Source organism: Ascaphus truei, chromosome 8 (genome assembly GCF_040206685.1).
Source record: "Ascaphus truei isolate aAscTru1 chromosome 8, aAscTru1.hap1, whole genome shotgun sequence".
Lineage (NCBI taxonomy): Eukaryota > Metazoa > Chordata > Amphibia > Anura > Ascaphidae > Ascaphus > Ascaphus truei.
Genome location: NC_134490.1, coordinates 103,236,841 through 103,258,949, shown reverse-complemented (window position 1 = coordinate 103,258,949; position 22,109 = coordinate 103,236,841). Strand labels below are relative to the sequence as shown.

General features: G+C 42.7%; 2 protein-coding genes across 2 annotated transcripts in view; both read left to right on the top strand.

Annotated features, from left to right (window-relative positions):
- Positions 1-22,109, top strand: part of JMJD1C (jumonji domain containing 1C) — a 1,023,975-nt gene that overhangs the window by 231,351 nt on the left and 770,515 nt on the right. The gene's annotated exons all lie outside the window — the stretch shown is intronic.
- Positions 1-22,109, top strand: part of LOC142502123 (disintegrin and metalloproteinase domain-containing protein 10-like) — a 440,300-nt gene that overhangs the window by 76,406 nt on the left and 341,785 nt on the right. Inside the window, exon 3 of the mRNA XM_075612980.1 lies at positions 3,690-3,808. Within this exon, the coding sequence (XP_075469095.1) occupies positions 3,690-3,808 (119 nt within the window). The remainder of the gene's footprint in view (positions 1-3,689; positions 3,809-22,109) is intronic.

The window sequence follows — 22,109 nt, the reverse complement described above, 5'->3', positions numbered from 1 at the left end:
GCGGGTTGTAGACCCCTCGATTGTCTGCTCTCCTGCCTCTAGCATCACCGGAAGCAACTGGTGTTTGCACGGACCGTTCCCAGCTATCCTGTTGGGTGTCGTCACCAAGGAAGTTTTCCACCAAGCAGACCGCTGAATTCAGGGAAAATGCAGCATGTCTTTTTACCCAGGAGCGGGAGGAGGGGGGCAGTACCTGTATGAACTGCTCGAGCACAAACTGTTCAAGGTTCTCTTCCTTGGTATGCTTCTCCGGTTGTATCCACCTGGTACATAAGTCTACTAAGCGGTAGGCTACGACCCGGGGTCTGTCTTTGTTTGCATATTTGACTGTCCGGAACCGCTGTCGGTAGGTCTCTGGAGTGAGGCCTAGGCGATCCAGAATAGCAGCCTTTAGTTTCTGATAGTCCATGGCCTTGTCTGCTGGAAGAGTCTGGTAGGCTGCCTGAGCTTCCCCTATGAGGAGTGGAGCCAGAGTCGTTACCCAGCGATCAACTGTCCAGCCGTGGGCCATGGCTACCCTTTCAAAAGTGAGGAGAAATGCTTCTGGGTCTTCGGATGGCTTCATTTTATGCAGCATCACCGGTGGGTTATTTGGAATAGCTGGTCTGCCTGGGGCTGGGCCTTCAACTAGCAGTTGGAGTAGCTTTTCTTCCCACCGGGCCTGTGTCTCATCTTGCTGGGCCTGTCGCTCATCTTGCTTGGCCTGCCATTGTATTTGCTGGGCCTGTTGCTCAGCTTGTTTCTCTGCTAGCTGGAGCTGTTGCTCAAGGAACTGAGAAAAAATGTCTCCATTTTTTTTTCTGTGTGGCCCTTCAGATACAGGGGCCGTCCGACATCCCACTTCTGATACCACTTGTGGCAGGACGGCCTGTAGCCGAGGTCAGGGAACAGTCCACACGTGTAGTTTCAGGATAATGAAAAATGTTCAATGGCTTTATTTCTCCACAGTAACATAACATGCGGGTACTCTGTACCTTTAACAAAATAAATCCTGCTCCACGATGGGAGAAAAACTGACTAACACAGCAGACCTATCTAGCAGGCTGGCTGGCTAAACCATAACCAAACCTTCAGAGTCTTTTAAGCAGTCATGAAAACAAATGAAACAAATCTTACTTTGGCTGCAGTAAGTAGTGTGTTGTATCCTTCTGGCTAGCAGCACATCTCCATGTGCTCTTGTCTGAGGGAGCCAGCTACTGCTGGTAACAAGATCCTTTTCTACCTTTCTGGCTCTCAGGTGTCAGCTTATTTCCTGACTACCCAAGTTCCACCTGAGTTAACCCTTATGAGTGCTGGATGAAGCACTCAGACATATGTCTCCCAGGCGTAACTGATAGGAGTTGACTTCACTCTGTCACAGGGTGTATGGACAATCAGGCACTGTTGCCACGGAGCTCGGGTGCGTCGCGCGCGCGTCACATACAGAAGGTGCATGCCGCGATCCGGAGGCGTGAACTCCCACTGTGACCCCAGCCCGCGTGCGCCCATGTGAGGACACCGTCCGGCGCGAGGAGGATCTGCGTGCATGCACGGAGGAAGCGGGAGTGCGTCTGAGACTGGGCAAGTCCAGGACCCCAGCAGCGGCCGTCAGAGCAGGTAGGAGAGTCGTGCGCCTGCAAGTGATGGCGCGCGGCACTTGGCTCCTGACACTGTGACATTCTGCACTGCATTATCACTGCCAATGACTCATCTGGAAACTCTGTGGTATTCTGAGTTATAACAGGATATGTTGTGCTAAGTGGGGTAACAATGAGGGTGACAACATCTGTAAATAGCTCCTTTCATGTTTGCACCCCCTCTTGATTGTCTTGACAATGACCATCCTCATTGTACATTTCTATCTGCCAAAGCAATGAAGTTATCACATCACTTTTCACCTATAACACATGCGTAGGACCACCCAGGAAGTTTAGGCATATGAGCCCGGACCTCTGTGACGGGTATAAGTGCGGGAAGGCCTCCTATGGCCACCACACGGTGGGGGTCAAAATTTTGCATCAAGCTCCAGTAAAGGACCTCCCGCCTTGATGGTAAATCATGGTAAAAAATTAAATTGGACAATTTGACACAAAAATAGAATAGGGCACCCCAGGTCTGCTCTCAGCAGCGCCTCCAAATGTAACGTGTATTCCCCCACCCAATCGCATATATGTCGTATGTAAGGGGAACCTATATGTTACCAGGTGTGGTGCAGTATACCTGCCAGGCTCACAGGAGGTCTGAGCCTCCGCTAGTGAGAGCCTGGGATGAATCCTCTGGAATGATCTTCTAATTACAGCGCCTCCACCTGTGCAGGATTCTAGGAGTGTAGAATGTTCCGTACACAGGACCCACATATATGAACCACATACACCAATGTATATATAACACAGGTTTACTATATGGGCAGATAAAACACAATACACATGCATAAACAATATGACATCAACAGTACATAACTTCCATGTCACTCTGTAAAACTACTAAGCACAACTATCCACACACCTCGCAGGGCCTTAACCCCACACAGTATTCCCAAAGTCCTTGTACCCAAAGTCCCACAACCCCACCCACGTGTGGGACAGCGCTGCCCACTAAGATGAAGTGTATAGGTGGTGCACTTGGTGACTTTGATAATACCTGCCCGGTGCTCCTGCTACCGGGTGCGCAGATGACCTTTACTTTGAATCCCTTGCTCCAGGAGATGATCCAAGATGCCTCCGCCTCAACGGTGGGTGGCTCCTGCATGGAGTGATCCACCTTTATAATGTCTCTTATCCTTGCTAACGCAGAGGATATTATACCTTCACAGCAATGGCCAGGATAGTTACGTTTCCTGGTGGGACCCTCACTTGTCTAGGTTCTATAGGACCCTGTCCCTAGTCTAAGGGGAGTCCCTGTAGTAACCACAAGCTGAGGTGAGTAGGGCCTACCTGGGGCCTAAGGGGAGACTTCTGGCCTAGTGCATGAGGCTACTTTCCTCCCTGCACAAACACACCCTCCCCTCTCTGTCCCAGCTCCTAACTGACAATCCCTGTCTTCACACAACATTGTTGCAACTTCGCAGCATGAGAATCTGTCAGCCTTATTGGCTGCCTGGCTGCCTGTGACCAGGGTGAAAGTGCAGTCCCCAGAGGCTGCTGGGAATTGTAGTCCTTGGTGGCTCTCTTTAACATTGGGGCCTCGTGCGCACTGTGTAATGGCCGCCGCCGCTGCTAACTGCGCATGTGCGAACTGGGGGATGTCCCTGACTATGCCTCTTCTCACTCCCGGTAATGGCTGCCGTATCGCAACTGGGGCTATACTGCGCGTGCGCGAGTTTCCCCGCATGTGCGAACGCACACAAGATGGCGGCGCCCTATAGCTGATGTCGCCGGGAGCCCCCGGTGATGCGATCACCCCTGCAACTGCCCTCACGCTGTCGCAGGTAAGAGAGAGAGAACCGAATGTCTGGGGAGCCAGAGGGGACCTGGCTACAGCTCTTTTGTACATGATTGTGGTGCAACAGGGGACTGAAATGTTGGTCACATATGTATTTAATTAAAATATAGATATTTTTTTCTATTTATTGGATTGCCACTGACTTCTTTATCTGTGTGTTCTAATTCATTTCTGTGGTATTAAGGAAGAAATAACACAGACCCAGTCACTTTTATATTTAATCCTGCTGTAATTTAAAAAAATGTTTTGTTTTTTTTCTTCCATATTAGGAAATTCGAATTGATGTTAAAACGAGACACACGTGTTTTTTCAGATGATTTTGAAGTGGTATCAAAGGACAAATCTTTACTCATGGAGATCTCTTTTGTGTACTCTGGTGCACTGAAAGGTAAATATTTTACTTACATACATGCTTGATTGGCTGGACCAAATCTAACAAGAAAAAGCATCAGTGATTTGTCTTCTTATATAAAGATATTCCTTTTGTTGGTGCAGGGACAGGAAACGAATAAATAAAACAACATTTGGTATTAAAAGAAAGGAAGCATCTATGAGCATACCTTTGCAAAACTACATCAGAGCATCAATAATTTACTATTCCATCCATTAGCATCTGTGTCAAATAATTTCTCAAACATAGGTACTGTATTATAGTAACACAGGCAATTATTAAAGGTGCAGTTCCTCCAAAATAGTAGGGGAAAGTAGGAGAAAAGTACATTAGTACGGATGTCACCTGGCTTACTTTCTACAAGCTCCAGTTCGGAAGTACCTAATGATGATCAGGCTTGGACTTGTCTACTGAGAAGCCAGTGAAATCCCTGGTGGGCCCCCTTGACAGGCATACTATGACACACAACAGACTCACATGATGCTACTGTAGGTCAGCTGAAGGGCCATCGATAGTGGAGGAAAGCTGGTAGAAGTGTACCAGGAACAGCCGCTACAGGCAACCTGGCCACACGTCTGATTCTGGAAGTTTGACCCGTGTTGGGCCACTGGGTCTTTTGTGTGTCATGGGGCCCTGCTTCTCTCTGCCGCCGATCCCTTCCTGACAAAAGGGCCCCCAGATAACATTCTTAGAGAGGGGTGATACATTAGTAGGGGGGGGAAGAGGTGAGTATGGGGAGAAATACAAGGGAGGAGAAATACAAGGGGCGAGGGTTGAGTGTGGGGGGCAGAAATGAAGGGCAGAATGAGGGGGCAGAAATAAATGGGTGGCGTGTAGGGAGGGAGAAATACAAGGGGGAGTGTGAGGGAGAGAGATATGATGGGGAAGGGGGACAGAGGAGCGAGGAGACTGAGAGAGGGGGCAGACTTAGAGGGAGAGAGGGGAAGGGGAGAAAGAGGGAGAGGGATGGGGGAAACAGGGGGAGGGGAGGAAGATTGAGGGGGGAGGGAGTGGGGTAACTGAGAGGGGAGGGAAGGAGACTGAGATGGAAGTGTGGGGGAGACTGAGGGGTGAAAAACTGAAAGGGGGGTGGGAGAGGGGGAAAAGACAGGGAGGAGAGAGAGGGGAGAGTGGGAGAGAGGGGAGTAAGAAAGACAGCTGGGGAGAGTGAGAAGAGTGGGGGGAAGGAGAAAGCGGGAAAGATGGGGGTAGTGAGTATCAGGTTTAGTGGAGAGAATTCACAGGGAGAGCCTGTAGTGGAGACTCACCTGGGGTTATTGCAGGTAGCTGGAGCCAGGAATCAGGATCCGCGGTGCGATGGTAGCAGAGAGTCCATGGACGAACAAGCAGGTGGGGAAGTCAGGTAATCAAAGGTAAGGGCCGGCAGTAAAAAGAAGAATAGTAAATTAAGGCAAAGGTAAAAGCAGTAAACAGGCATCAGAGAAAAGGACTAGCTGGATTTGATTCCAGGTTTTGGGAATAGTCCGCAGAAAGGTAGGGAGCTTCCAAGTAGCAGTTGAACAGGATAACTTGCCTTCAGGCAACAAACTTGTTGTGAGGCACTGGAGGACAGGGCAAGTGCCTTTTTTAATGTTTGTGTAAAGACATGTAATGCAATCAGCACAGCTGACTGCTTTGGGGCTGCTAGGAAGGAAGCAATCCCTGTATGTGGGTTTTGACATTACCTCCCTCTCTACAGGGAAAAGCATCGGCTAGTTTCAGAGGAAACTGGGCTTGGAATTGCTTGACCAAACGCAGAGCATGTATATTAGTGGCCAGTTCCCATGACCACCGCCCGACAAACCTTCAAGGTAGAACATATGTCTGCCAACTCTTTTAGTGTTGCTTATCACCTGGACTTCGAAATAAGGTTGTCCTTGGATTTGAGCAGAGGTTGGGTGTCTCCGGACTGTATTAGGAAAGGTCTTTGCAATATCGGGTTAATATGTATATTAAATTGTATTGTATCATCATTTCAGTTTTGGTTAGCTTATATTGCTTATGTATATATTGGCATCATGTACATAGGAAAGACAGGGCTAATGCCAGTCTGAAGTAGATGATATATATATATATATATATATATATTATATATGTGTAACATAGTTACAAAGTAGTTACATAGTAGAGGAGGTTGAAAAAAGACTTCCGGCCATCAAGTTCAACCCATAGGAAGGCAAACAAAAAACCCCAGCGTCACATCATCCAATGATATCTGATAAGGGGAAAAATAAATTCCTTCCTGACTCCAAGAATTGGCAATCGGATTAATCCCTGGATCAACATCCTTCCCATGTATACTTATTTGGTATATCCCTGTATACCTTTCCTATCTAAAAAGATGTCTGTAGGAGGACATGTGCAGAGGTACACAATGGAGACTGTTGTAAGGTGAAATCATAACAAGGCTTTATTGTGCCTGTCGCTTAAAACACAGCAAATCAATCAACATAAGCGAAATAGTGAGCCAAACAAAGAAAACCTATCTCCACTTTGGCATATATGTATCCTTCTATTCCAGCCCCTTTTAACTGGGTGGCTACCCAGGCTATTCCTCAGCCCAAGTTATATATATATATATATATATATATATATATATATATATATATATATATATAGACAACAGTCAATGGAAAATAAAGTCTTATCTGTTTCCAGGGTTGCTGCCTTTTCTCCGGATTATCAGCATCCAGGTTTAGAAGTCTTATTTGTCAGCTCCAGAGATCTGTGTTCTCTTGGTCAGTCTCTCCTGGTAGACTCAAGAACCTCTGCTCTGTTTCCTTGTTCAGCTCACACATGAGCTAAGGAGTCTCACTTCCTGTCTCAAAAGACAGGCTTTTTCTAAGCCATCTAATCAGGCAGGTGGTGTTAGTTAATTGCCTACCAGCAGTTAACCACCACACTGCTGGATTAGAGGCACATTTGTGAACAGGGATAAGTCCCCTGTTACATACCTCCCCTGTTTGTGGGACGCTCGGGCTTACCACAGCCAAAGCCCATCCTTCCACTCTCATTCGAGATCTTTGTGACTTGAATGAGAGTGGATGGAGGAAGAGAACCCTCTGTCCTGCTGGGATTGGAGCCCTTTCTCCAGTTTATTTTTGTCTCCTCCCGAAGGTGCTTGAGATCAGCACTCCTCAGTCGCTCGAGGAGGACTTTTTCCAAGTAAAGTCTTTTTATAGAGTGCGCGGTCATGAGATTTCCGTTGCGTCGGGCACTCCTCTTTTTGTAGACAAAAATGGCAACAGTTGTAGAGCAGTTAAGACTAGCCCTTAGAGTTTTCCGCTTTTGAAGCGGTCTTTCTGCACCTCCTCCACACAACGGAGTCACCAGTTCAGCTTCTTTGGGACTGAGTTGCACCTCCACCGCCCTTTCCAGAGAACGTCCTACCTTTTCAGCTTCCTCAGCTAAGGATTCTTCTGGCTTTGATTCTGCACTCCTACCTCTGTTTGTTGCCTGTTGGGCAGCTGTAGGTTTGGCTAGTGCTTTCTTAGGTGGCTCAAACTTCATAATCTTGTTTTGAAGGTGCGTGGAGTCCCCAACTCTTACTGTACCCTTGTCCTCACGGGCATTAGTTACTGTGGGAGACTGGTGCTTGGGCAGAGCCAATACCTTTTTCCGTATTTGGAGGAATCTGTAAGTTACTGGTCTGCAGAGTCTCAACCTGTTTGAGTGCATCTTGCCAGTCTCTTCTCAGGGAATTTATCTGCGCACTTTGCTTTCTCTGAGTCTGTATCAGAGTCTCCTTCATATTCTGGAGCTCTGTAATTTTTGTCGTCAAGGTTGCCGCTGCGTCTGTTTTCTCCTTGGTGTACTGACACAAGGGAATGGAACAGTCTCTCTGTCTCTCCACATGTTGCTCCAGTTTCTGAGCCTTCTCACGCTCCCTCTCATACAGAGTCATCTGGTATCGAAGCTCCGCCTCCAATGATGCTCTGAAGACATGCAGCGTGGCCTTTAGCTCCTCATACTGCTCTGTGGGGACGTACTGGGTATTCAGATGTTCCTGCAGCACTTGTACCTCTTTAGCAGCCTGCAGCTTTTCTTCCTGCAGCGTTTGCTGCTTCTCCTCAGCATACTGGAGGTGTGTACGCAGACCTTGCAGTTGGTTCTGCAGTCGGTGCTCTGCTTCAAACTTTTCCTTGACTTCGTCTGTCAACTGAAAATTTTCTTCTTTCAGTTTTAAGTTTTCTCTTTTTAATCTTGAATTTTCTCCTTTTTCAGTTTCTGTATTCTTCAGGGCCTCTTTGCAGTCCTCCTTCCATTTACGCACATCTGCTTTGAGAATGACAATCTCCTGGCGTGAGACTTCCTTCTCTAGGTTGAGGGTCTGAAGCTCCTTCTGAGAAACTTTGAGATCTGTATCAAGATTGACAATAGTTTCTTTAGATATGTACAGCTCCTCAGTGAGACTGTGTAGTTCCTTTCTGGAAACTTCCAGATCTGTGCAGCAGCTGTTGGTCTCATGATGTGAGGCATCCAGTGCTCTGCGGAGTGTCTGAAACTCTTTCTGAGATACATCCACCTCTGTCCGGACATTGTTGACCTCCTGTTGTGAGGCATTCAGCTCTATGCGAAGAGTGTGCATCTCTTGCTGGAAGACTGTCATCTGCTTCAGTGCCGCCTCATACTTCTGCTTCAGCTTAGCCATCATTTTATCAGATTGGCTCTGATTTTCATCCATGGCGGTAATAGTAGAGTTTGCAGTATCTAGCTCAGTCTTGAGATCGTCCAATTCTGTCCTGGCCAAAGAGTACATTGTGAGCACATCTTTCTGTAGCTTCACGTTATTTTCCCGTAGCCGATCACAGTCACGCCTGGCAACCTTCAGGGCATCCCCAGGGCTGGTCAAAGGATCGTCACTCACCGGTTCCGGCTCCGCTTCCCTGGGATGGTTGGTTGAGGATTTTTCACTATTAGCACCGGACAGACACTTCTTTGGGTACACGACTTCTGCCTTGGGCCCTCTGGATATTCGGTCATCCGCGGGATGAATTCTCCATTTTTTCTAGGCTGCAGGGCAACTCGGTCCCCCTTTTCCTCCACAGGATCTGCGGACGTGTCTGTTCCTTCCACGGTAAGTGAAGAACTGCTTTTCTTTTACTTTTTCCGCTTTTTTGTTTTGGATGACTCCGTCCCATCAGGAATACTGGGGTCTCCTTCTTTATTTGATACTTTAGCAGCTTCATTATATACGCCAGGCTTTTCTTGCAGTTGCTTTAGCTGACAGAATATTGGGTGATCTGCTGCTCCCGCTCTGTCTCTTGTCAACCATATTCGTCATCATAGAGAGCGGTCTTTTCGGTTCGTGCCGAGTTCAGGCACCCCCACCATTCTTGGGGTGTTTTGTGGGTGTGACTCGGTTCGGGTTCCCCGTAAGAGATGTATTCCTCTTTATTGGACTGGAAGGGCCACTCTTCCATGGGGTAGGGTTCATTACAGGAACGCTGCATCTTGTCCTCCATTTTGGGGCTCTCAGGTGTTATTTTCTTCCTGATCTCAGGAGGCGCTATTGCAGCTGTTGCCACTGTATTTGCTAGAACCCCCAATTGTGGTAGTCCTACAAGTGGGCATATTTTGCTTGTAGAGGTCGTAGCTCTCACAGGCATCTCTGTAGACTTTTTCTATCTTGGGTAAGTTTTACAATGTCAGCAGTACTGTGCATGCATTTTCTCTTATCAGGTATACAAGATGTGCAGTTGCTAGGTAAAAAAATCTATTTGCTTTACACCATTTACTTGCTAGGTTTAATCTCTCATTAGGTATGCTGAATGTGTAGTTGCTAGTTAAAAACTTCTGTTTGCTTTACACCATTTACTTGCTAGATGCAATCCCTCCGCTTCAGCAACAGAATTTGGTTTTCTGCTTGAGTTCAGTAATTTTCAGTCTCATCTTTGGGTATTATGGCATTCACACTTCACACTTTGGGTGTCTGTTTTGCTCCCAAGATATATAGGCAGACTTTTTTACTTGCAGAAAAAAAACCATTCTTTGCAGTGGAACATTTCTTTCACTCCCGGCAGGCTGACTCAACACTCAGCAATTGGCTGGCTTTGGAATACCTTTTACACAGTTCAGCAATTACTTTTTCCCCGGTAGGGCAATTTTACACTCGGCATTTGTTTGCTAAAAATTCCCCTGCTTCAGCACAGTCTTGTATCAATTTTCACACTTTTCTGCATATACTCCATTCACAGCTGGTAGTCCTATGCAGTGTGGCAACCTTTATTTGCAAAATCAGTACTGCTCGTGGGTCACCATCTGTATTCACTGCTTCAGCGAAACTTTTGAAAACAACAAACACCTATCCCTTTTTAAGGGCTGACTCACTTCTTGAACTCTGACTATGGCTGGAAGGCAAAACCCCTCTTTCAATGACCATATTACACTTTGTGATAGGCAAATAAGGTCTAGCTGCTTCAGCAGTCTCTCTCCTCGTGGGATTGGGGAAAAGAGTCCATCTGTGGTTTTGTAGGTTTCAGTGCAGTGTAAGTTTCCTGCCTGGGTGTGTATCCCTTTAATTCTGATCTCTGCTGCAGGTGAATCTTTGTTTTTGTTGCTCAGGTTTGTTCGCAAGACTGTATGCAGGCAAAAGCCCACAAAAAAATTCCACAGGCAATCTCCAGCCCTTTAAACTTCAAAGGGCTCCTCTCATCCCAAATTTCTGACACCATAAGTAGGAGGACATGTGCAGAGGTACACAATGGATTCTGTTGTAAGGTGAAATCATAACAAGGCTTTATTGTGCCTGTCGCTTAAAACACAGCAAATTAATCAACATAAGCGAAATAGTGAGCCAAACAAAGAAAACCTATCTCCACTTCGCCATATATATATCCTTCTATTCCAGCCCCTTTTAACTGGGTGGCTACCCAGGCTATTCATCAGCCCAAGTCATATATATATATATATATATATATATATATATCAAAACAAAACAGAAATAATAAAGGAGCGCCTAATGCAACAACCTGCCTAACTGTGAATAAGTAGCCAACTGCGTTGATACAACCTATGGGGTGGCTAAAGTGAAATAATATAATTAAAAAACCCTATGTGATTCTAAGATAAAATGTGTAATAACTTTAATACAAAGTGTACATAACAAAATTGTTAAAAAATGCTTCTGGAAAAAAAAATTTTTTTTTGTGTTGTAATACAAAAAATATCTAGAATAAAATAAAAAATATAAAAAATATGAAAAAATGAAAATAAAAACTTTTTTCCAAAAAACTTTTAAAAAACCTTAAAAGTCACAGAGTCCTGTTCCAAGTGAATGCATCCAGGTATAGGCAGCCCGTTTATAAGGGATCACAACTCCCTAGGAATACCTATGAAAGAAAAAAGAAAAGAAAACAGGCGCACACCTAGTGCATTAAAGTTTAACAATAATTTTATGGAACATTTAAAACCAGACAAATGCCCACTCACAAGTAAAGCGTTATTTGAAAGCAGTTATGAGATTGGCCCTCATAAGCCAGTGGTGCCGTTCGAGCCTGTAATGGTGTCCTCTCGTGCGCGGTCTCCTTCTACCGGAAGTGACGCTCACCCGGTCTGGTGTCCCGCACAAAACGGAAGTCCCTCCAGGAAACCGAGGCCTCTCCTGACTGCCTCTAGCTGCTGCACCACCAATCAAGCCAAACGATGTGTCCACTGATCTGCTTTGCTGAGCCTCCCACAAGCTGCGTTCCTCTCAGTCTGCTCTCAGTGGGACAAATGTCTGCTCTGCTCTAGCCACGCCCTACGCGTTTCGTCATCGATGATGACTTCTTCAGGGGATACCCATTGGTTGTATCCCCACAGTATTTATAGTGAGGTTCATTTGCAAACATAATTAAAAACAATTAATCAATTACAACATTAATAAAACACTTTAAACTAGTCCATTGGTACAATTACTAATACTACACTGATCACAATGGACAAGTTCTAAGGACCACACTGTACTATTGGAGAATTTTATAGCTCATAAGATGTTAACAAATATATATGGGTAGAAAAAATGAATATTGTACTGAAACTACCTATTTGTGCAATAGAGATAATTGATAAATGTATTAAATCAACATGTAGTGCCATATAGATGTGTGGCTACTAATTGAATTACCAAGTACTTACTAGTTGGATAGAGTTAACCATACTTCATGACAATAGATGACAATTAGTTGTGATTCTATTCACAAAACATGATTGGCAATTTGGAACAAGATTTAATTGAGAGATCCCAAGAATTGGAGAATACTATCAAAACTGAATACCATCAATTAACCCCTTTATAGTATGTTCAGCAAACAATGTGCTACATAAATTAAACAAATCAGGTCTTAGGGCATGGTATAATACCTGTTGAATGATCCATCTGTGATTGATTGCAATTGGAGTCAGAGGTGGAGCAAAGAAGATGGTTTAAGCAAGAACAGAAGAATGCTCAGAAAGGCTAGCAATGAAGTGATGAAGTGACTATGTATAAATGGTGTATAATATATGTGATATTAAATAATAATGTGTTTGTGATGTATTGATAAAGTGAAATGGAAAAATTGTAATGATAAAATATATTAATATAAAGAATAGATATTAAAGTGATTGGATAATGTGTATGTGTAGGTGATTATCCAAATATTTTAATAATGAAATATAAATGTGAAGTTAATGATATGAATGAATGTATAACCTCTATTGGTAATGACGTGTAAAATGTATAAAAATGTAAACATATATGTTGAGACCTGTTCTGGACTCAAACAGACACATCCGCAGTACAATGCATTATTGGGAATATATATAGCCATAATGGAATGCAATGCAATAAATGCCTCAAAAAATTCCTCAAAAAATTCTGTGAAGGATGAATATTTTAGAGAGTTGACATGTCACCATAGTTCAGAGGGAGTGCCGAAGCACTCAAACCAGACCTCCGAAGGATCACCCACCTGGAGTGATCACACTATAGTGCTAATGTCTATGTGATCATTATGTCCACTTGGGTGCAAAGTATCTAGAATATACATCCAATAGGTCTCCCTCATACACAATCTTTTGAAACGATCACCACCCATAAATGTAGGGGGAATGAACTCGATGCCCATAACTCGTAAGGACCTAGGATCTTTCGAATGTTCATTACAATAGTGGCGGGAGAGATTGTGTGTTAGACACCCATTGATTATATTTCTTCGATGCTCTAAAAACCTCGTGCTTAGGGCTCTTGATGTGCGGCCTACATATTGTAGACCGCACTCACATGATATAAGATAGATCACATAGTCACTAAGGCAGTTGATATATTCTGCTATATCATGTGATGTCCCATTGGAATAAGATTTAAATTTATTGGTTTTTATCAAATGTTTGCACGTTAAGCATCTACTTCTCCCGCATCCAAAGTTTCCCTTAACCCTAATGGGAACAGATCCATCCACTCTACAATTGTTGACTAGCTTAGATGTTTTTAATTTGCTCGGAGCAATTATTGTTTTTATACTCCTTGCTTTCCTGAAGATCACAGGAGCATGTGTTGGCAACAGGTGACCAATCTCTGGATCGCTAACCAAGATGTTCCAATGGTCATTTATTATTTTCTTAATTTGTTTGGCAGACTGATTGAACTGTGTAATAAACTGAGGTACAGAACCTGTAGAGTTAACCTTATTTTTTGATATTGTTTTACTTTTGGATTTCTCCAATAAAGACGCGCGATCCAGTAAACTGGCATCTGAAAACGATTTGTTAACAACTGCCATATCATAGCCTTTTTCCTGGAACTTCATTGAAAGATCTGTACCCTGGGTATAAAAGTCTATGTCCATTGAACAGTTGCGTCTTAATCTGTAGAACTGACTTTTTGGCACATTGTCTAACCATTTTTTATAATGATTGCTACCATATTGTAGGTAGCTGTTCGCAGCCACTGTTTTAAAGTGTGTTTTGGTATGAATGACATCTTGAGGACCCACAAATAGTTCTAAATCCAAAAATACTATGGTATCTGGGTGTGTAATATATGTGAATTTTAACCCCATATTGTTATCATTAAAGGCTTCCAAAATCTCCTCCAGGGACCCCCTCTCACCATCCCAAATAATAAGGATATCATCTATGAAGCGGCCATAGTAGACCAAACCCGCCCCCAGCGCAGCGTTCCCCCAAACATGTGTACTCTCCCACAGTCCCATGTAGAGGTTAGCATAGCTGGGAGCAAATTTGGCCCCCATGGCCGTTCCACAGATTTGCAAATAATACGTGTTTCCAAATAGAAAATAATTGTGATTCAACATAAATTTAATGCATGCTAATAGGAAAAGCCTGTGTGAAGAGTGCAACTCGGGATCTGACTCTAAAAAGTGACTAATTGCCTCAATACCTTTTAAGTGCTCAATACAGGTGTAAAGTGAGGATACATCACATGTAGCCCAGTGATAGGTATCCTTCCACTTGATGTCAGAGATGGAGTCAATGACATGCAACGTGTCCCGTATGTAAGAACGCAATTTGATGACATGGGGTTGTAAATAATAATCCACATATTGGGACACGTTGGATGTCATTGAGCCAATCCCCGACACAATAGGCCTCCCAGGTGGTTTAACTATATCTTTGTGCAATTTAGGAATGTGATAGAAAATAGGGGTTCTAGGGTGTTTAATGTATAGAAATTTGTGTTCCAATTTTGAAATAATCCCTTCAGTGAATGCGCCCCGGAGAAGATCTCGGAACTCCACCTGATAACCCTCTAAAGGGTCCTCAATAAGAGTCTGATACGATGTTGTATCAAGGAGGAGGCGATGGGCCTCACAGAGGTAGTCTGCCCTATCCTGCAGGACAATCGCCCCCCCCTTGTCAGCTTGGCGAACAATTAAATCACCATTACTTTTTATGTTTTGCAATGCCAAATTTTCTTCTTTTGTAAGGTTGTTGTATTTCAGTTCCACATTATCAAGACACAACTGTTCTAAGTCCCTCAGGACTACTGTATAGAATGTTTCAATGAAGTTGCCCTTTGATTGATAAGGGAAGTATGTTGATTTAGGGACAAATGGTGACGATTTACATTTCAGTGAAGTATCCTGATCTAGATCAATTGGGGTTAGATAGGAGTCTAAACATATATTTGAACCTTCCTCATGTATAGTGATGTCCAATAATGAGTTATTGGCTAGATCCTGGTTATCAAGTGCAGATCTTTTTATGGATGGACCCATTAGTTTTCCAGTAACACTACCATATTGTGAGTTGTTTATTTGGTCTGATTCTACTAAGAATGATGTCAGGGCATTTATACATTCTTTTTCTTGTGTATTAAATTGCAATTCCGAATGGTCATCTCCTTTCAGGGTGAAATGTCGCATCAATGTTAACTTGCGGATGTATCTATTCAGATCCACGAACAGGTCAAACCTATTGGGTGTACTATTTGGAGCATATGAAAGTCCTTTAGAAAGAAGTGATAAATGATGTGTAGTGAGTATGTGTGACGAAAGGTTGTAAATACCGTGTTTATGTGGTGTAGCTGCCAACATCTTTATTTTCTTCTGTCCTTGCTTCTTCGCTCCTCCTCTGACTCCCCTGAATCTCTTTTTCTTCGGGGTAATTGTGAATTCTGTTTCTCCCAAAGTGGATATCTCTTTTCTTTTTCTCTCTGTTCTAAAAAAGAAGAAGTGGATTGATGTGATTTGTCAGGTGAAACATGATTTATTAAATTAGAAACCTTACTGGTAGTTTTTGATCTAGCTCCTTCCCTATGTTCCACTGCAATTTGTTCATGGGATTCCCCATTATCCTCACAACCGTCCCCCAAAACAGAGTACCGATTGGAGGTGGAACAACTTGCAGTGGAAGCTGTAGGAGTGACCTTATCCTTCCTATCCATCCTAGCTTCTTTAATTAAAGTGATGATTTCATTTTTTTCTTTCTCATTGGATGTAGGTTTCTTGTTTATTTTGGAATCTCTATTCTCCTGTCTATAACCTGAGTTTGATCTACCATACCTACGGTGTTGGAAAGAATCACCCTTCCTTCTCCAATTCCTTACTCTATCATTTGCATAATCATCTTTATCACGTTTGAGTTTGTTTGTTTTTCTATCTATGATTTCTTTCTCAAATGATATTACCCTCTTGTGTACTGTTTCATCCAATCTAATAAATTCCTCCGTACCTTCAAATGGTTTAATAATCTCTTGTACTTGAGCTATCTCCTTCCCTACTTTCTCCAATCTTTCTTTTCTGTAGGAGATCAAGAGGTTAATGAGGGACACTGAGCATGTTTCCAAAATGGCATTCCATTCTTTTGTAAATGTTTCAGGTGCCTCAAATGTTGGTTTTTTTGTTATTCTTAAACCTCTTGGAACTAACTTAATATCTATATAGTTCTGAAGAGAAAGTAGGTCCAACCAATTTCTTGTTTCATCTTTAGTAAAATTCTCCAATTCCTGAAAATAGTTTTTGAGATTTATATTGTTCTCCACAGTATCAGTGGTGTCCTCATTTACAATGTTTGCAAGTTTATTCCTTCTGGCTAAACGTTCTTCACAGTTTTGCATCATTTTAGTGAGTGTAATCTAACACTTTTATAAAAACTAACAATTTACACTAAATAGTCACTAACTAAAGTGAGTGAAATACTTGAGTTTAAACAGATAATTCCAACAATTCAAGGTTATAGCAATGGCAGCTACCTTTTGAAGTGATATATAACAAAACAAAACAGAAATAATAAAGGAGCGCCTAATGCAACAACCTGCCTAACTGTGAATAAGTAGCCAACTGCGTTGATACAACCTATGGGGTGGCTAAAGTGAAATAATATAATTAAAAAACCCTATGTGATTCTAAGATAAAATGTGTAATAACTTTAATACAAAGTGTACATAACAAAATTGTTAAAAAATGCTTCTGGAAAAAAAAAAATTTTTATGTTGTAATACAAAAAATATCTAGAATAAAATATAAAATATAAAAAATATGAAAAAATGAAAATAAAAACTTTTTTCCAAAAAACTTATATATAATATAATATAATATATTATATATATATATAGACAACAGTCAATGGAAAATAAAGTTTTATCTGTTTCCAGGGTTGCTGCCTTTTCTCCGGATTATCAGCATCCAGGTTTAGAAGTCTTATTTGTCAGCTCCAGAGATCTGTCTTCTCTTGGTCAGTCTCTCCTGGGAGACTCAAGAACCTCTGCTCTGTTTCCTTGTTCACGTGAGCTAAGGAGTCTCACTTCCTGTCTCAAAAGACAGGCTTTTTCTAAGCCATCTAATCAGGCAGGTGGTGTTAGTTAATTGCCTACCAGCAGTTAACCACCACACTGCTGGATTAGAGGCAGATTTGAGAACAGGGATAAGTCCCCTGTTACAATGTCCAACCTTTTTTTGAACAAATCTATTGTATCTGCCATCACAGTCTCCATGGGTAATGAATCCCACATTGTAAATGCCCTTACTGTAAAGAACCCTTTCCTTTGTTTCTGGTGAAATCTCCTTTCCTCCAACCTTAAGGGATGCCCCCGAGTCCTTCCTGTACTTCCCTTGGGATGAATAGTTCTTTTGAAAGCTCCTTGTATTGTCCCTGAATATATTTGTATATAGTTTCATATCCCCTCTTAGACGCCTTTTTTCTAATGTAAATAAATCTAATTTAGTTAGTCTCTCCTCATAAGTTAGATTGTCAATCCCCTTTCTTAATTTGGTGGCTCTTCTCTGCACTCTCTCTTGTTCCATAATGTCTTTTCTTAGGATTGGTGCCCAAAATTGTACTCCATATTCAAGGTGTGGTCTTACTAAGGTCCAACCCCCTTGATATCACCTGTGGTGTCCCGCAAGGCTCTGTTCTGGGGCCCCTACCCTTCTCAGTGTTCATTAATGATCTTCCCACAGCTTGTAAGGAAGCCTCAATACACATGTATGCAGATGACACAATCCTGTATGCACACAGCCATAGCCTCTCTGACCTTCAACACATACTTCAGTCTGACTTTTTGAGACTCGAAAACTGGATTTCCCAAAACAAACTGTTTTTAAACACTGACAAGACGGTAACAATGGTATTTGGGACCAAGACTAAATTTGTAAAGCTTCCAGTGACTGAGCTCCTGATTAGAACCAACGCTAACACCACCCTAACACCTGTCACTAGTTTTAAATACCTGGGCTTATGGTTTGACTCCCACTTAACATTCGGGATGCACATTGATACCCTGACAACCAAGACCTATGCCAAACTAGGGGTACTTTACAGGAACAAATCCTCCCTAAGTCTCCTGGTCAGAAAGCGTATTGCACAGCAGATGCTAATGCCAATTATTGACTATGGAGACATAGTATATGGCTCGGCTCCTCAAACCCACCTTAGCAAACTTGACACCCTCTACAATTCAATTTGTCGTTTTGTTCTCCAATGCAACTACAACACACATCACTGCGAAATGCTCAAAGAACTAGATTGGTCATCACTAGAGTCTAGGCGCAAAGTTCACCTTTCCTGTCTCACCCTCAAATACTTTCTGGGCAAGCTACCCAGCTACCTGAACAAGCTCCTCACCCCTACCACATGCAGTACCTATCACCTGAGATCAGACTCCAAAAGACTATTCATGGTCCCAAGACTCAACAAAGTATCCGGACGTTCCTCCTTTTCCTTCCGTGCACCCCAAAACTGGAACAACCTACCAGAGACTCTCATATCCACCACCAGCTTAAGTTCTTTCAAATCTAAGGCTGTCTCACACTTTAATCTGGTCTGTAACTGTTTCATACGCTCATAATATATATATTTTCTTTAACTGTGCATGCAATGTCTTGTATATAATGTATACCTTGTTCATTTATGTAACTGTATTTGTAACCATGTATTATTTTGTTTTACTCTGTGCCCAGGACATACTTGAAAACGAGAGGTAACTCTCAATGTATTACTTCCAGGTAAAATATTTTTATAAATAAATAAATAAATAATGCTTTGTAAAGGGGCATAATTGTGTTTACTTCCCTTCCATCCATTGCCCGTTTGATGCAAGATAAGATCTTGTTTGCCTTTGCAGCTACTGCATGACTTAGGGCACTATTGCTAAGCCTGCTGTCTACAAGCACTCCTAAATCCTCCTCCATCAAGGATTCCCCCAATGTATCCCCATTTAATTTGTAATTCGCCTTTTTATTCTGCATTCTAAATGCATAACCGTACATTTATCTGTATTAAACCTCATCTGCCATTTACCTGCCCACGTTTCCAGTCTCTCCAAGACCTTCTGAAGAGAAATTACACCCTGCTCTGATTCTATTAAATTACACAATTTAGTATCATCAGCAAAGATGGAGACTTTGCTGTCGATGCCAACCTCAAGGTCATTAATAAACAAGTTAAAAAGCAGTACCGACCCTTGAGGTACTCCACTCACGACTTTAGCCCAACCTAAAAAAGTTCCATTTATGACAACCCTCTGTTGTCTGTCCTTTAACCAGTTTTCAATCCAGGTGCATATATTATTAGTGAGTGCAATTTTCTTTATTTTGTACACAAACCTCTTGTGTGAAACTGTATCAAAAGCCTTTGCAAAATCTTAGTAGACCACATCAACTGCATTACCCTGGTCTAAATTCCTACTTACCTCCTCAAAGAAACAAATAAGGTTAGTTTGGCAAGATCTATCCTTCATAAATCCATGCTGACTATTACTAATAATTTTGTTTTCCATTAGATAATCCTGAATTTTATCCTGTATTAAACCTTCAAGTTGTTTTCCCACTGAACATTGAACATCTATTTGTTGTCTAAATCTAGCATCGGTTGAATTTGATGGATGTACGTCTTTATTCAACCTCATCTACTATGTAACTATTTAACTATGTAACCAAGCTTAAAGTCCTCATTGAGGGCCTCATGCAGTAAGCGCCGAAAAAGTGCTCTCGGCAGGGGTTCAATATCGGCATATTGTGCCCATAAATGTGCCAGTATCTCGGGTAGCAGGGGGTCCCCGGACCTAAAACCAAAGCGGTTCAGTTCCGGAGATCCTCTGCACATCTACACTATCAGTAAAACACACATATAAATAAACAATCATTCCTTACCTTTGCGGCTATCTGCTATGGAAATGAAGCAGCATTAATGTATTTTTAATAAGTGTACGGGAGCAGGGGGTCCCCTGAGCTGAACCGCATTGATTTGTGGATCAGGGACCCCCTGCTTCCCGAGTTACAGGCCCCGGTATGGGTCATCGTGTGCCAGTGTTGCTGCCATCTTTATAGAGCCCACTTCGCGTCTTGGACGCTATAAAGATGGCGGCGACATTGGCTTCCGATGCCCCATACCGGGGCCTGGACCCCCTGCTCCCGCACAATATTATTAAAATACATTACTGCTGCTTCATTACCATAGCGGATAGCCGCTAAGGCAATGAAGGGGTTAATGCATAATAGCATGTTTATTGGGGACAATTGCCCCCAATAAACATTGCAATAAACAACATACACCCCCTGTGCCCCCAACAACCCCTATACCCCCATTACATATATTACATTATTGGGATGCACAGCAATGATATTAGAGGCCGGCGGTGGCCCTCGGGTGTTCCCCGCAGGCCTGCAGTACCAATTCTGTGCCCCCCCAAAAAAATTCATCAACACAAATACTTTACAATAAATACACCCCCCCTAACACATACAGTACAGTACAGTAATGTGCAAAATTACTATTATCCACACATGGATAATAGTGAATGTGCCCATTTTAAATACAAAAAGAACAATAAATACATTAAATACATATTGCACTCACCCATGTCCGGCTGCCACGATGAAGGCCATCCTCATCTTCATAACCGTCCATGCCCCCTCCAATGCTGCAAAACATAAACAAGAATAAAAACAGCCAATGTAATGTCCCCTAACCCCTTAATCACCATAGCAGTTATTACCCGCTACAGTCATTAAGTGGTTAACCCACCCTCATCCACCACTCGGGAGGCCGGGGGCCCTCGGGTGGTCCTTACGGGTCCGCGGTGCCCCCACATATGTGGGGCCACCGTGGACCCGGCAGCCGTTTACCCATGACAAGTCAGCGGAGACCTCAGGTGGTCTCCATAGGTCTCCCGTAGACCTGAGGAAACAACCCTGTATGTAAAAATAAACAAACATGTCCTATACATTAAATACATCAATCCCCCCCCCAACACATACAGTACAATAATGTGCAACATAACTATTATCCAGATAGTGATAATAGATTATTTGCCCATTATTAAACACATTAAGTAGTATAATAAAAGAAATCAAGTTCTACTGACCTGATCAATATGAAGCCCCCCCGACAGCAAAATCCGTGTCCTAAAGCACACCATAGAACACCAAAAATTACATCTATCTAATTAAACATTACATTACACACATTTAACAATAGCAGCATATCAAAATACATTTAAATAGTGCAAAACAAGCATTTCCAACCAAATCATTTCTTACCCTCTATGTATATTGATAGAGACATACATACATACATATATATATACATACAGTGGCAAGAAATGAGAATGGAAAAAATTGTATCACATAGAATAAATTACAAAAAACAGTTAAAGTTCCAAAAAAATAAATTTCTTTAGTTAACTTACCATTAGCTGGCCCGCTCACCGACTCCCATTGAACACCAAGCTCTCCAACCAATCCACGCACAGCCACAGGAACCCATAAAATAACAAGTCATAACAAAATAAACTAAGACTTTTTTTAAAATCTAAAACGTCTACAGTATCTTCATCTGTGTTCTTCCGTCTTCTTTCTTGTTCTTCTGGGGTCTTCTGGGGTCTGCTGGGGGTCTTCTTACCGCCTGCTGCCACGCCCCGGTCCTCTTCTTCCTTCCGGAGGTTCGTCTTCCTCGGCGCCTGCCTTCAAAATGAGACGACATAGGCTTTTATAGGCCTATGACGTCACATTATCGTCAGATGGTTCCCACAGCCCTGATTGGGCCGTGAAAACCATGTGATTGTGGGGGAAAAAATTAATTTTGATGACGTCATTTAAAGGCAATGACGCCAGCCAATCAATCAGAATAGTCCCTGGAGCTTAAATTAATGGGGTTCAGGGCTGGAGACCTCCTGCTTCAACCCTATGAAAATAGTAATAATAATTAAAAAAAACATGGGACTTTTTAAGCTGTCATTACGAATTGATTCTTCTTTTTGGGACTGATCCCCGGATATTCCCAGGCCAAAGGAAATGTCCAGTCCGGGGAAATTTCAAATCCGTCAAATTTTTTCACCCATAGAGGCATGGCCTGAACGCAGAGCGGAGGAGACGTG